At 37.7% G+C, this 15330-nt stretch overlaps 2 protein-coding genes across 2 annotated transcripts in view; both read right to left on the reverse strand.

The window, feature by feature from the left end:
* Positions 1-4109: 4109 nt before the first annotated feature.
* SSTR3 (somatostatin receptor 3) lies at positions 4110-11033 on the reverse strand. The gene is made up of 2 exons (XM_075832335.1): positions 10762-11033; positions 4110-6623 (listed from the first exon to the last, which is right to left on the reverse strand). Exon 2 carries the CDS (start codon positions 6116-6118, stop codon positions 4904-4906), a length of 1215 nt encoding a protein of 404 aa, XP_075688450.1. The 5' UTR covers positions 6119-6623; positions 10762-11033; the 3' UTR covers positions 4110-4903.
* Positions 11034-11675: 642 nt separating this feature from the next.
* The window catches only part of RAC2 (Rac family small GTPase 2), an 85235-nt gene continuing 81580 nt past the window's right edge, over positions 11676-15330 (reverse strand). Inside the window, exon 7 of the mRNA XM_075832336.1 lies at positions 11676-12021. The gene's annotated coding sequence lies outside the window, so the exon portion shown is untranslated. The remainder of the gene's footprint in view (positions 12022-15330) is intronic.

Here is a 15330-nt window from a genome sequence, read left to right on the forward strand (position 1 = left end):
TTTTATTCCATTTTTTGAGAGGCAAGGAGACCAAAAAACAGCAGTTCTGAAATAAAAAAAATTTAACGGCGTTCACTGTGCGCTATATATGACATGTTATTTTTATTCTGTGGGTCAATGCAATTAAAACAATACTGAATGTAGATACAGTAGTTTTTTTTATGTTTCTCTAATTTTACACAATAAAAAACTTTTTTTCTAAAAAAAAAATATCATGTTTTGGTGTTGTCATGTACTGAGAGTCAACTTTGCTGTGTCATTTTGGGGTATATGTGACTTTTTGATCTTTTAAGTCAAGGAGACCAAGAATAAGCGATTCTGACATTTTTTATGGCTATTTCAGGTTGTTACAAACACTGCGATTCCAATTATGTATAGTTTTTTGGAGGGTTTTTTTTTTTTTTTTTTCAATAATAAAAGATTTAGGGTAAAAAATATGCTTTTTGTTTATTATTACTTTTTTTGTTCTCTAAAAATTTTTTTTACCTTTATTTTATTTTTATTTTTTTATTAGGAGAATTGAAAGCATGTTCTGCTGATCACATGTATAATTGATGCACTACTTATGTAGAGGATTATATTATATTTGTCAGTTTTAGCCTATGTTCACACTGGGCAGATACGCTACGTAAAAGCAGCGCATCCACCCTGTGTGACGCAGGGAATTCCGGCTGAAAAACCACATCAAATTGTGGTGCAGTTTTCCGGCTGGAAAGTCCACTGTGGAGAAATGCACAGAAAAAAAAATACTTACCGTGGCCACACGTCCCCCCAACGTCCTGATATCAGTTGCGTTGCAGCACTGGGACCCAGTGATGGCTGCAGCCTGTAATTTACTTCAGCGGTCAAATGGGATGAAACATCATCCCAGGGAGCCGGCGTGGAAGAAGAAACACAGACATCTGGGTAAGTATAAGATTTTTTTTCTGAGTTGTGTTTTTTGCAGCCGAATCACTGCGATTCAACCGCAAAAAATGCAACATCTGCTTTTGTTGCGGGTTTTAACTCCCCATTGTATTCAAAGGGGAAAACCCACAACAGATAAGCAGCGTTTACGCGAATTCAAATAAAATCCCGCACTGCACGTCAATTTCTGTGCTGTTGTTCCGCTCAGCATTTACGCAGCGTTTAAATAAGATTTGCTCAAATCTCATCCACTTTGCTGCTACTGTATTATGCTGCAGATTATTTGCAATGAAATCGCAGTATTTACGCTATGTGTGATTTGACCCTTACACTGACAGGCAGCCTAATAGGCTCTCATAGATGGCAGACCAGGAGACCACTGTCAGGCCTTCAGTTGCCATAGAAACCCATCGGCTCCCAATGATCACTCGCGGGGGGGTGGAATACAGAGGTAGCCTCCTCCCTCCATCAACCTCTTATATTCCGCAATCGCTATTGACTGTGGCATCTAAGGGGTTAAACAGCTGGGGTTAGAGTTACCTCCGCGTCCGGCCATTGCAGCAGGGGTGCGGCTGTATGTTACAGCCGGCTCTGGCTGTTGATAATGCGGGCTCAAGTCCGGAGCTTACTACACTTGCGTGCCATAACTGAACGGCTTTTCATGGGAACCACTTCCCACCAATGACGTAAATGGACATCATGGGGCAGGAAGAGATTAAAATATTATGTTAGGGAGTTGTATGCTAACTTGGTATGCTTAGAAGAAATCTTAAACTAATACTTTATTGTCCTTTAAGGTGGAGTTCCACCATTGAATCCACTTTAAAGGGGCTGTCTTGGTTAGAAAACCCTATTTTCAATTATTCTTAGGAATTCTACATTATTAGAGGAGCTTCATCTTTAACCAAGATGAAGAGAAGTGTAGAAATTTTTTACTTTCCCTTTCCCCCCTTGGTTGAACTTGATGGACATGTGTCTTTTTTTCAACCGTACAAACTATGTAACTATGTAAGAAGTGACAAAGAGTATCTCTTGCACTGAAAGACCTGACAACTCCATGCAGTACATGGACAGCCCATTGATTTAAATGTGAACGGTGTAATGCATTATTTTCCACGTGGGGAGACTGCAGGGATGTTGAGTACTTGCTGCCAAGTTGCTCCATAGATTACAGTTGATGGTTAGGAGTCCAAGCAGCAGGGCACCCTGTTAGCAACTTATCATCAGGGGAACCTTCTAACAAAAAGCAATTGTCCAAATCCGAGAACCCCTTTAACCGGTTCAGGACCGGGCTATTTTGATCCTTCAGGACCAGACACCGTTTAGCCCTTTTTAGCACCTGTTAGTTAAACGGCTATAACTTTTTTATTTTTTTGGGCTAGCGATGTGATTTTTGTGTTGTTTTTTCCATAGACAATGCAGGTTTCTTTTTTTATCATTTTTATACACATCATTTTTGCTATTTTAGAATTTTTAGGCTTAAAGTTTGAAAATAATAGTAAAAAAATAAGCTTTTTTACTTTTTAGCTATTTTTTTCTGGTAATAACATAGTTTTACCCTAAAATAGACCTTTTACTTGTGATCGTCATTGTCTACCATAAATGTTAATATTTTAGTGTAATTGGCTCAGGGCTAGCGTTACGACAATGACTGGCGGGGAGACGTTTTATTAGGGTGGGTATTTTATGTGTATTATTATTATTCTTTTTTGCACTTTACTTTAATTTTTTTATTACTATAGTCTGTCCCTCAAAGGTCAGAAAAGACCTTTGGGGGACTTTATATTTTTTTCTTTCTTCTTTTACATCATGTTTTTTTCACTGCAACTGGGGAAGTCAGCCCTGTTATAGTGACTATTGTCAATAATAGGGCTGTGCTGGGTCTAGTAAGACCCAGCAGCAGTCTGCCACTAACGGCATCCCGGCGATCATGTGACCAGTCACATGATCACTGGGACCAAAAGAGAAAGCGACGCTGCCGCTGCCTCTATTCATATGCACAGCGTTCATTGAGCGCTGTGTAGAAGAGATCAGAGAAGATAGAAGCAACGAAAGCTGCTTCTATCTACTCCTCAGGGTCCCCAGCAGTGATTGACTGCCGGAGACACGACATTCAGCTGCCCGATCGCTTGGGCAGCAAGCCAAAACCCGCGCTGTAAATAGTCTATGGCGCGGGTTTTAAGGACCCTGACTGCCGGCCGTAAATACACAGCCAGCGGTCGGGAACCGGTTAAAGAATATATAAAAGAATTGCTTACAATGAAGCTAAAACCCTTAAACTTGTTAGCGTTGACTACTGAGTGAGTACACAGAAAACGAAAAATACATAAGCTTAAAGGGGTTGTCTGAAATTAGAGAAAAAGGTATTTTTTATTTCCCAGAAAAAGTGTCTTTCTTCTCAATGGATTGTATTTGGTATTGCAGCTTGAGCTCCACTACCAGACACAGCCCATAGACAAGAGTATTGCTGTTTCTGGGGGGAAAAAAGCAGATCCGTTTTTCTAATCTCACGCAACTCCTTTAACATAGAAAATAAAAAAAATTCATGGGTCTGCAAGCTAAGCAAAATCTAATAGTATTTGGGTAGCTTAAGACTTTTCTACTAGAGATGAACAATTCTTTAAAAAATATTATTCTCCAATATTTTCCAAAACGCAAATCATTCTGATTCGCTCCAAATCTTGAACTGGAGAATCAATTCTACCACCCATTATAGTCCTCAAGTCTTCCTTCCTCTTATCCTTCATTTCTCCTTAGTTTCTGTCCTTTGCTCGTGTAATGTTATTTTAATATTTGCCTACTTAATGCATTGATGGTCAGCTGCATTTAAAAGGGTCTGAACAAACTGGGATAATATAATAAACTCTCGTTTGATTTTCTATAGAAAGAATTTTAATAATTAGTGAAAATCTGATTAGAACACAATAAACTATTTGTCTGGGCTTTAAAAGCGATATTTACTTTTCCAGGCACAAGGAAAAATACTGGCTGCTCAAGGCCAAAGGGAAATGTCACAGGCCCTTATATTGATAAGTTGCATTTATGCACCACAGTAATTCTTTCCTGTTTTGCTGCTAACTCATAGATTTCAGTCATGTTCGGTGGTGGATATAAAAATCTTTTTGAAGAGTACAAAATAATTATCGATTTTTACAACTCCAGTCCATCAATGTGAGAAAAATGAATTCATGTCATTGCTTGGAATTTTTTTTAATTAATGACAACTTTCTGTTTTTTTACAGTGGATCTCATTGTTCAGAATATTCTACCGGCAGTCAGTGCGAAATTACAAGTGGAAAAAACACAGGATAAAAGAACATATGAGAGGACAGAGTGTGAATGGAACTGGAGATTTCTGCTAATAAAAAGTATTTTGGTCTGGCACCTTCTGAAGCAACAGTTCAAGATGTATTATTATTTTTTTGCATATTACCTTTATAAATGCAGCATAAAAAAAACAGAACAAAATCTTATTTTAGCATGTTAAATGTTATTATGTTTTTTATAGATAAGAATAATACAATAGTACTGAATTGTATGTGAAAGTTCTTTGGCTCTATACATCTCTGGCCTGCAGAGGTATCAATCTAATTTCTCGCTATAAACTTTGTTTGCCGCAAGAAATGTGAAAGCGTAATCTTCTCATTTTGTAGGCTTCTCAATCTTTTTCATCCCTTTAGTTGAAATACTTGAATGTTCTTTTAAACGCTTAAGAATAAGATGAAAGAGGTTTATACTTCAAGATGATTTACAAAGACCAGTCTGGAGTTTAAATATAAACTTTGGAAATTATTCCCAAATTGAATTTTCCAACTTTTGCTCATACAATTACCAATTTATAATTTTAAATGTTCTTTCTGCAGTCCTGAATTAAATTTAACTCTTCCAGTTTCAAGTGATTGTAATTGGTGCAGTAGGTCGAGTTATAATTGAAGACTATAGAACTCGCTTATTCCACTTCAATTTCCAAGAAATATTGGTTGTCCAGAGTGGACTTTTACAAATAACTAATTCCTAACATATTTTCTTTTTCAGAAGCACTTATCTCCTCTGGGAGAGTATTTTGTGAAGAAGAACCAACATCTTGCTGCAGTGGTTCTTCACATGTAGATATCTGCCCGTTCTCACCTACTCCAACCACTTTTGGACTTTTTCTTTCTTCAGAGATGCCACTAACTCTGCTCTGTTCCCTTTGTGCTCTATCATCTCCTCCATGCAAAACTCCATCTGCTACCCTCACAGAGGTCCTGCAGAGGACACGTCGCAAGCCGCGCTGGAATGGACGAGCAAGTAGGGCATAAATAATGGGATTCAGACAACTGTTAGCATATGAAAGAGCTACAACAAAAGAGTAAAGTCCATAAAGTCTTGGACCTGCAGGCAGAGGCCACAGAAGATTGATTATGTTTAAAGCATAAAATGGTAGCCAACATAGTATAAAGGCAGTCACTGCAAGGGCGACCATCTTGGTAACTTTACGTTCAGGTCCCTGGCGTCGAGCTGGAGCCACCCTAACGCGATTACCAGATGATCTTAGCTGAGCCACAATAAGTATGTGGCATATACAGATAACTAGCAATGGGCAGAAAAATCCAAGTGCAGAAGTGTATAAAATAAAACCAGTCCTCCATGCTTGTTGCGGCTCAGGCCAAGCAATATGACACATTCCAGAATCCTTGGGAACGCCAGCGAAGAAAACTACGGGAAGCACAACCAAAAAGGACATAATCCATACTGTGACATTGACACATTTTGCTACTTTGGGTCTTCTCCACTTTGCCGATTGTATAGGGCGAACAACAGCACAGTACCTGTCCAAGCTGAGCACTGTTAAGCAAAAAATGCTTGTAAACTGGTTTACAGCATCTAGAGTCATTACTATCGTACAGACAGGTGACCCAAAAGGCCAATAGGACAGGGCACTTTGGGCAGCCAGAAAAGGTAGGCCCAGCATAAAAAGATCATCAGCCAAAGCCAAATTTAAAATATAAAGAGCTGTGACTGAATTCTGCCCAGTAGGACTTTTCCATGCTAGGTAAATCACCAAGGTGTTACCCCACAATCCTACAGCACATACAACTAAGTACACTAAAGGGATGAGTAGCCCAGGAGCAGTCACATTGGGTGTAGAAGAGAAATTGGCATACAGTGTTGTGTTAATGTCAGTATAAGAACTTGAATAGAAGCTTGTAGGAGAAGTTGGCGTCATCATGCAGGGAGATCAAAACATGGTTCTTTTAAGTGATCCTCTTGTCATCTTATGCACACTTTAACATCTTTCCGTATCTCTGAGAAATATTTACATATCCTAATGCCAGCTGCCGCTTCATATTTTTAGAATAGGGAAATTATTGTTCTGAATAAAACTATGATGAAATTAGAAAAGGCTTTTGGTAGTTGTGTTATGCTACTTATCTTCTTGAGATGTATATTTTATATAGTGAAGAATATGTCTCTTTGGTTGAGTTTTGACATCATGTTTCTTATTAGGTTGGTAAAATTTACTCTTTAATCCCCTAGCTGAACATTAAGGATGCATTTGGTGCCTTTCGTTCCCCTAGTGGTTGGATTTTTAGCAAACTATCTAATATAATATATATAACAGGAGTTGTTACTACGTTGAAGGTCGTCACACGTTATATTTTGACATCTAGCGAATAGATTTCTTCATTTAGGTCTCTTTGCCAGGTCCAAAGCTTGTCCTTCACATCTACACTCTGACAAAAAAAAAAAAAAGATACAATTATTTATTTTATAGTGTTCGTCTCCAAATTTAAGTTTCTCACCCATACTTTTCGCCTTTCTGATATACTGTATGCATAAACAAAAAGTACTACTATAGTCCCACATTCCACATGTGTATGGGCCCTTTGGTAAGAGTTTATCCCCTGAGTTTAACTAGCATAGACTATGTTTATCCAGATCACTATGAGCCCGCCAAAACCAGTGGGCCCTGTTATCTGTGAAGGTTTGGCTGGTTCTGATGTTAGCCCTGCATGTCCTATACTGTAGAAATTCAAAATATAGACTTTGTTTTTGGTGGAATGTAAATTAAAAAAAAGTTCATTCTGCTTCAACTTAATGCAGTTGTTTTTAGTGTTTGAGTTACAAAAATTACACCCTTTGCTATTATTTGACGTGGCATACAGACATGCCAGGCAGATAACAATAAAAATGCTATGTGAGCTGAAACCCTAATTTCTAGATCACAGTTCCTGCAACACTTGGTAAATTATTCAGATCCTTTTGTAGCTTGTCCGAGATTTTCATAACTAAGAATCTCCTACAGTTTAATGATAAATGTATAAGAGCAAAAACGGGAACATACAGGCGCTGCTTGGTTATAAATGAACAAATAGATTTATTTTGGTAAATGAAGTACAGATGCTACGTGTTTCAACGCCAGACTGGCATCTGATGAAGACGCCAGTCCGGCGTTGAAACGCGTAGCATCTGTACTTCATTTACCGAAATAAATCTATTCGTCCATTTATAACCAAGCAGCGCCTGTATGTTCCCGTTTTTGCTCTTATACATTTACTATTTCTGGCAACCCCTCCGAGTGTTTGCGTTTGGGATTGGCAGCAGCTTCTTTTACATTGCAAATACCTGCCAGTACTTGCAACTACAAGGTGAGCAATTTGTTCATGAACTTGCTCTTCTACATTAATATCTGAACTGCACTATGTGGCGCCATGTCCTTTTTACTTTGTTTTACTACAGTTTAATGGTCATGTATGATGTCTTTGTTCTGGGAATCGGTGAGGGTCCCAGCTCAAGGACAACCACCAATGTTATTTTTTGGCATATCTTTGAGACATGTAGGATAGAAACAAAAGGTAGAGTTCCTCTTTAAATTCACATCATAACAGATATAATTATACCACCATGCTTGAAAAAGGCTCTGTGCAGCTGAAATTTGGAGTTGCCTTTACATGTCCTCCCTTACCAATCCTTATCTTGGAGACAGTTGAGTTTGGATATAGCTGCCAGATGTTCAGGGCTTCTGAAGACCAGCTATTTCAAATACTGATAGGACTAGTGTCATGTACTGACTTTACGACTGTCGTAGAAGCTCACATTGTGACCAATCCGGTGTGGGATTTATATTTCATATTACACCAATATTGGTGTAATTTTGTCTTTAAATTGTACACATTAAATCTATTACTTACATGTAGAGAGAGTAAAATCTTTTATGGTAATATTTAAAAAAAAAAAAAGGGTTAACATAATATAAGATGTCCATCCACTTAATGGGATTTGACAGCTCAATGGGCCAAAGTTTGACTCCTAAAATATGTTTCTCCTCTTGGGTTTTTGTTGCTATAGAGATGATGTTAGTAGTTGAATCGAGGCCTTGTTAATTTCACTGGTAAATAATTAAAAAGACAGTGTAGTGTTCTGAACAATAGCATTTATAGAGGATATGGCTGCCAATAGTTCACAAATCAATTCCATGGATTGTATTTTTAACAGTGATTTTCAAAATCACATATAGAAAATCTATTCTCCTCTACGTCTTTTTAGCTCAAATGGAAAATTGTGTCACAAAGGAGAAAGGAAACATTCCATAATATTTGATCCACTCCTCTCTTTGCTCTAAAGAACGTGGATCTCCCATACGTGATGTAAAAGGGGGTAAAGTAAGTGTTTTTGTCTTTTTTTTTTTTTTTTTTTTTTTAAAGCGTAAGGCCAAATTTGGGTGATAATATGCTAAAATAAGAAAATGAAAATATGAAATACGAAAATAATCTTTAGACCTCATGCACATGGCCATTGCCTTGATTGGGTCACAAACTACAGATCCTAGTGTCCGTATTTGGGTTCATAATGCCGCCGAGTGACCTCTGCAACCATTCCGTATGGTCATATATTACGGCCGTGTTATTTCCATATGTCATCTGTATTTCATGTTACGCAAAAAAAAAAAACAAAGGAGGAAATTGGCACTATCTTGTGCCAACCCCCTTGAAAACACCCATAAGAAGGTCACGTGATGGGATTTCCCAGGCGTTTCCTAGCAACTTATTTGCAAAATGCGAACAGCACATGGATGCCATCCATGCACTGTCCATTACTTTTTCGGACCCATAGACTTGAATGGGCGGCATAGGTCTGCAAAAACAGACAGAAATAGGACATGTTCTATTATTTGCAGAACTGAACAACGGATCCTCAAAAACCATTAGAAATGAATGGGTCAGTGTGCTATCTGCAATAAATGCGGATAGCACACAGAAGAAAAACACGGTCGTGTGCATGAGGTCTAATCCAGCATTTGATTTATATGTAATATGTGAAATTTTACAAGAGCAGAAGCAGAAAAATGTCATATAGATAACCAATATGCCATTTTCTCTGGTTAATAAAACAATTCTAGAAGCATATTTTGTCTTTACACTTAATCTTGATTTTTTTTGTTCTCTACCCCTACAAGTAAATCCTTTATACTTCTCTATGAGCATCCAATAATCCACAACTGAAAGATCCAGCTCACCTAACTCAGGTCCCAATGATGCAGGATTAAAAGGTCATACACACACATATATATATATATATATATATATATATATATATATATATAAAATTCACGTTTACTAAAATCATTCTAGGCTAAGAAAACGACAATGCTGTTTCCTATTACAGATTAAGGTTAAATTCAATTGTATTTTTTTATATATATATAGATGTGTTTGGATAAATCGTCACCTTTGGCCTTTAAAGCCTAGATATGTGCAGTTATAACCATTCCAACCACTAAAGTGCCTGATTATAATTATAGTTTTACAGCTTTTGCATCAAAGTCTGGTTTCCGGAGCAGATGTCATCAGGGACATTGATGTGGTGTAATGCTGAAAGGGTTAATATTTTATTTTCTCCTTTCTAATCTTTATCAGTAAGTTCACATGTATTGCAGTGTCCTATGGTCTATGCCACTGTGTGACTTAACTTCCTGACGTGTATTAACTGTTCTAGACAGAACATAATGTAATGTACTTGTAAGTATATATATATATATATATATATATATATAGACGCACAGAGAAGAGAATGAGATACAATGTCATATAAACTGACGCAGGCAAATAGATACAAAACACACTGTCACAGGGAAATATAAAGGGCACAAAAATATACTATATAAACAAGAAAAGAAAAAAAAAAGATCAAGGACAGCGGTGACGCAGGCACACTGAGCTATGTATGCAAAGGCACAAAGTAACACATAATGAACCACTGAATTTCAAGAGAAAGCATCGTAGTAATACAAAGCTGTTCATATAAAACTTCATAATCCGTACAAAAGCCTATACACAGTTATTATGGACTGTCTAAGACACAGGTGTATTGGCAGAGATGAAGTGTATTCCACAGTTACACAATTAAGACATGAAGGCGACTTAGACAGATGCAGATAATAGGTTGCCAATAAACATGTATACTATATATACAAACAATTAACACATAGCCTGATGCTATGTAGAGGATGCGACGCAACCTTTTGTGAAAAACAATGATACACAGTGATACAAGTTGCAAAAGGGAAATAGAGATAGAAGCACCTAAATGTCATAGCTACCCCTGGACTTTCCAATGTAGGTGCATTATGGGAAACTGGATAGGTAATAATAGCTATATATATATATATATATATATACACACAAACATATCATACCATGGTGAAGAGCTTGTGTGCAGATACAGAAACAATATAGTTCTTTATATAATTACTTAACATGAAGAGTTACATTACTCCCAGGTGTTTCTATGGCAGACAGGTAAATCTCTAACGTTCAGTCACCAGGTAAATATCTACCAGAGCAGGTCAATGTCTGCTTCATAAGTACCTACCTGATCTAGCACATTGGTCTATATACAGGACAAGCAGCCGGTTGTAGTCTCGACAGGTAGAGTAGATCTAGGTGTTGCTTGCTGCTTGGAGTGACTTGGATGAGTCAGTCTCACAGGTACAAGTGCGGATCTCAGGTGCTGCTGCCTCTTTTTCTCTGTTATCATTCATACGCCTTTTCCCCCTCTTTTAACCTGTTCAGTCTTCCTATCTTTCTATCTCTATCTCTCCGTATCAAGAATTTGTCTGTCAGTGGCACACAGGTTGCAAACCAATCAGGGGCTGAGAAGGTGGAGAGAGGGGGAGTGAGTGGGAGTGAGGGAGAGAGAGAGAGCTATAAATACATAAGGGGAGAGAGGGATGGACAGAGAAAAAGAATAAGAATTTAAAAAGGAAATTTAGAAATTGTACAGAAATAGCGAAGAAAGCTATGGAGAAAAATATTAACCCTTTTCTTAGAAATGCTGCACATTGTAATATTCATTGCCTTAATATATAGACACAATATTTGCAAGAGTTAATAATACGTGCCGCAAAAAGACTATTTACCCAAAGGGACTTATGTCTGTTACCCTTTAAGCACTGGAAATTCTCTAACATACAGCATTATATGCCTTTTGGAGTATCTTGTTAAGCAGCAAACAATGGGTTAATGGAAGTCACACAGTGACCTCCCCCCCTTTACTGCGTCATTCCTCACACTCATTCTCCCCCTCTCTGCCTCATTCATTTTTCCGCATGCATCCATCGTACCCCATTCATTCCCTCTCCTCTGCTAACCCCTGTGCACAGACACTTACATACCAATGCACCCATATTATACAGTCACATCCAACATCTCTGTGGACTGCAGACATATCACATATATTATTATCTATTCATCACAAGGTCCAGCAAGCAAAATAATAGAAATCTGTTCAGAATAATATAAGCAGACTTTATTACAAGATGTGCACCCTTAAAAGTCTTACCAAGTATTTAATCCAAGGAATCTCATGTACAGGTATATATAAAGCAAACACCATAACACATATTTATTTCAATTCTTAACATACAAGATGACAAATTCGGAAAGATTCAAGTAGGACGACCGTGGAAAGAATAGCAATGATTAATATTAAACAATGTGTTTCACAGAAGCTGGGGCTACATCAGTATTTGGAGGGGGGGGGGGTCATAGTCAATAGAAAGAGCAAGCAAACACAACTGTTTGGTGTACGGGCTACGTCATTGTGTTCTGAGACAAGTCGGGGATTCCTCTTCTGTGGAAAACAAAAGAAAGACAATTAGAAAAAGCGTAGCTGAAGCAGTATGCATATAGAGAGCCGTGTACAGGATCCACCTTGCCCTGCTAACCCGATGTCACACGAGAAATGATGCCAGTGATGTTTTCAGGATCATTAGCATTTTGATAGCATGTGCTTGTATATCTGAATAAGAAGGGAAGGGAAAGTATCGGTGGAAACCACATGTAGAAAAATAACCAACATTTGAAGTTAATAGTATAGTAGCTACAAATATATCGTGTGATCAACCATTTTGCTTTGTTAAAAAATATATTAGGCAATAGAAATTGCGCCATGAAGTGAGGTTTAAGGCTGGAGACTACTTTACTTCGCAATGTCTACAGGCGATGACAGCATGGGATGCCTCTCAGCACTTCAGCAGCGCATTGATAGACACATTGACATGGAACCTGTACAGCGCTGACGTCTGCAGGGCAGCGGCAGGGGTCTGCATCGCAGGGTTATTATCCAATCACTCCCATTGTAAAGGCGAAGATTGCAATAATGATGTTATTTAAGGAAATTGCTAGTTTTACAGTTCCGTAATATAACTGTTATATTGGCTAAAGATGTTAGAAATGCATTCAGTGGCATTTTAATAAGAATGAAGCATCAATATATGGATCAAATATATACTCAGTTACTCTACTAATGCCTTATTAGAGCATTCTGAATTATTATTGGGTTGGGACCGCTATCTATTAACCTGAGTTTAGACCACTTTAAACAGCACTTATTGCTCTTGAGTACTGGACACGACCATGCATTATATAGATAGGCCCATTTATTTCAATGGGTGCTATGTAATGCTTCATTTCTCCAGCAGGGGAACTTAATAGGGAACATAAATGGTTCGGATTTCTAACACTGCTGAGCTAACAGTCTACAGAAACATATTCTAATCCGATGATACAGATGGACATCATGTATTAATAGGTGGAATAGTTGCCCATACGACAGTGCGTGTTGGGCTCTTGGCTCACTGCGCCACCATTGAATACAACTATATCTGTATCCTGAGGACCCATATACAGGTGAAAGGTGCACAAGGGGGATGGTTTTAACAGTGTAACCCCCTTCCTTGTATGTATTTCCAATAACTCCTATTTATGTCATGATGATGTTGGTGTATTTTTACATCATGCTTCTCATGCCATACACATGGTGTATATAAATGACATTTTACACTTAATCACAGTGCAGAAGGAAACTAATGTGGGCCAAAGTGGTGTTGGTGGCCCTGCGTCCATAGCAGAGTCAAACAGAAGTCGAGCTGAGGATAAACTCTGAGCTGTCTGGTTAATACGACTAGTAAATTGAGCAAAATGAATGTATAATATTTTGTCAGCATTATATTAAAGAATAATAAATATTTTTGAGAGCATTGAGTTGTTTGAATGATTTTTAAAGGGGGATGGTAGAGGCTGTGTCCTGGTCCAGTGATGGGGGTCCCATAGCAATTGTCCTATGTGACCTTTCTCTAGAATCCAGCCGTGGATGCCCATAAGAACCAATCAGTGTCTAAAATAAACTTTTAACAGTGAAAAAAATAAAAGTTGCCCTCTGAATGAGCGATGTTGGCAGCAAGATCCAATTTTCTGACAAAATTTTGATACATCAAATCCTGTAACTCCAGCCTAATACAGGTACAAGTTCATCATAAGCATCTCAGAAATCAGACGCAAGTCCCAATGAGAAAATGTATGTGGCCACCGAAAGAACTCTCACCATCAATATGTAGAAGGGTATTTGTGAATATATTGTGCAGAGGAATAGAAATACTTACAATCAAAGAGCTATGTTAAAGTCCTGCATGGGATCAGAAAAATTACGTTTGGCAAGTGCTCTTGGTTTCCAATGCAGATGGAGAATCAGTACAATAAATGGAACCGCAGTTGAATATCAGGACTGGACCAGAAGAACCACGGGCATTTCTAGTCTAATTGTAAACATTGGTTATGTTCGGAGAATCGTCTATAGATAATCCAAGTAATAATCTCTGGGATGTCAACCCTTATGACACTTGTCAGATTTGTCAAATGTATCATTTGGGCCCAGTACCTTCTGATCTTCTAACAGCCACATCATATAAACAATAATCTTCGTAAAACAGCTATTTTCTATATCTGAACCACAGACATAGAGACTGTGTCAAGTGGAGACTATCGATGGAAGATAACACCAGTTATAATGACATAAAGGACAGTACATATTTTGTCGTAACACAACAACAATTCCCTTCCAAAATGTATTATGTGACATGTAACATCTTAGATGATAACGAAACATAAGATTTCTTCCACGTGCATCCTATAAATGCCTAGATAAGTCATTCTGTACATAAATAATGTTGATAATAATCAGAGAATTCCCCAGTTATGTCAAGATTTGCTTCATAAAATTAGTCAAGATTGCTGTCAACAAATGTGTCTTAAATTTTTTGTTGTAAATTCTTTATTTTTAAAATTTTATATACAATGGACAAAGGGAGAATAAAGTGCGCCATACAATATAAATCTATACATAATGGAGGTAGGGTTGTGATAAGGGGGTTAATGGTAATATGAGGAGTGGATGAGACTGAACTCTGAGAATGGTCATTATTAGAATTTACAATATATAATAAGATAATTATTATAAAGAGTTTGAACCTTAAACATTTCACACAAAAGGGAAAACTCCTGTTTCTGCTTCTTTATCTTATAATAAGCTCTGAGCTGCTGTGGTTTAGTTGTAAACTGTGTAATAAGAATTGTTTAAAGGATAACTTACCTTTTTAAAAACTTCTTACATGTCATAGTGACAGGTTACAGGTTTTGATCGGTGGCGGTCTGTGCACTGAGACCCCCATCGATCGCTAAGACAAAGCAGCAGAAGCACTTTGGCGAGCGCTTTGCCACTTTGTTTTTGATCTGCTTTCCTCGAAAAGCCGAGCGAGCGGTATTTGGGTGCAATACAAAGTCTATGAGTCCGTACACCACTTGTTCATTCGATTAAAACTGCTCATGTTACTATGACCTGCTGGAAGTTTTTAAAAAGTTTATTTACCCTTTAAGAATCTTGCTAATATTGTAGCGTCTCAATGGAATAAAAACTCATCTGTTTAAAAATAAAAATAATTTTTTTTTTTTGGGTGGGATCTGGACTGCAATGGGGATTACAATACGAAACTGTATTGGGGTCCGTGCAGTGCTTTTAGGGGAGAATAGGTTTTAGCATGATAATTTCTTTCTTAGATACGATTAGATATGATTATAAGGAGGCACATGGAGTTACAGCATGGGC

This window comes from Rhinoderma darwinii, chromosome 7 (genome assembly GCF_050947455.1).
Source record: "Rhinoderma darwinii isolate aRhiDar2 chromosome 7, aRhiDar2.hap1, whole genome shotgun sequence".
NCBI lineage: Eukaryota > Metazoa > Chordata > Amphibia > Anura > Rhinodermatidae > Rhinoderma > Rhinoderma darwinii.

Excerpts from the sequence above, each read along its gene's own strand:
- SSTR3 (XM_075832335.1), bottom strand. The coding sequence starts at position 6,118 with ATGATGACGCCAACTTCTCCTACAAGCTTCTATTCAAGTTCTTATACT.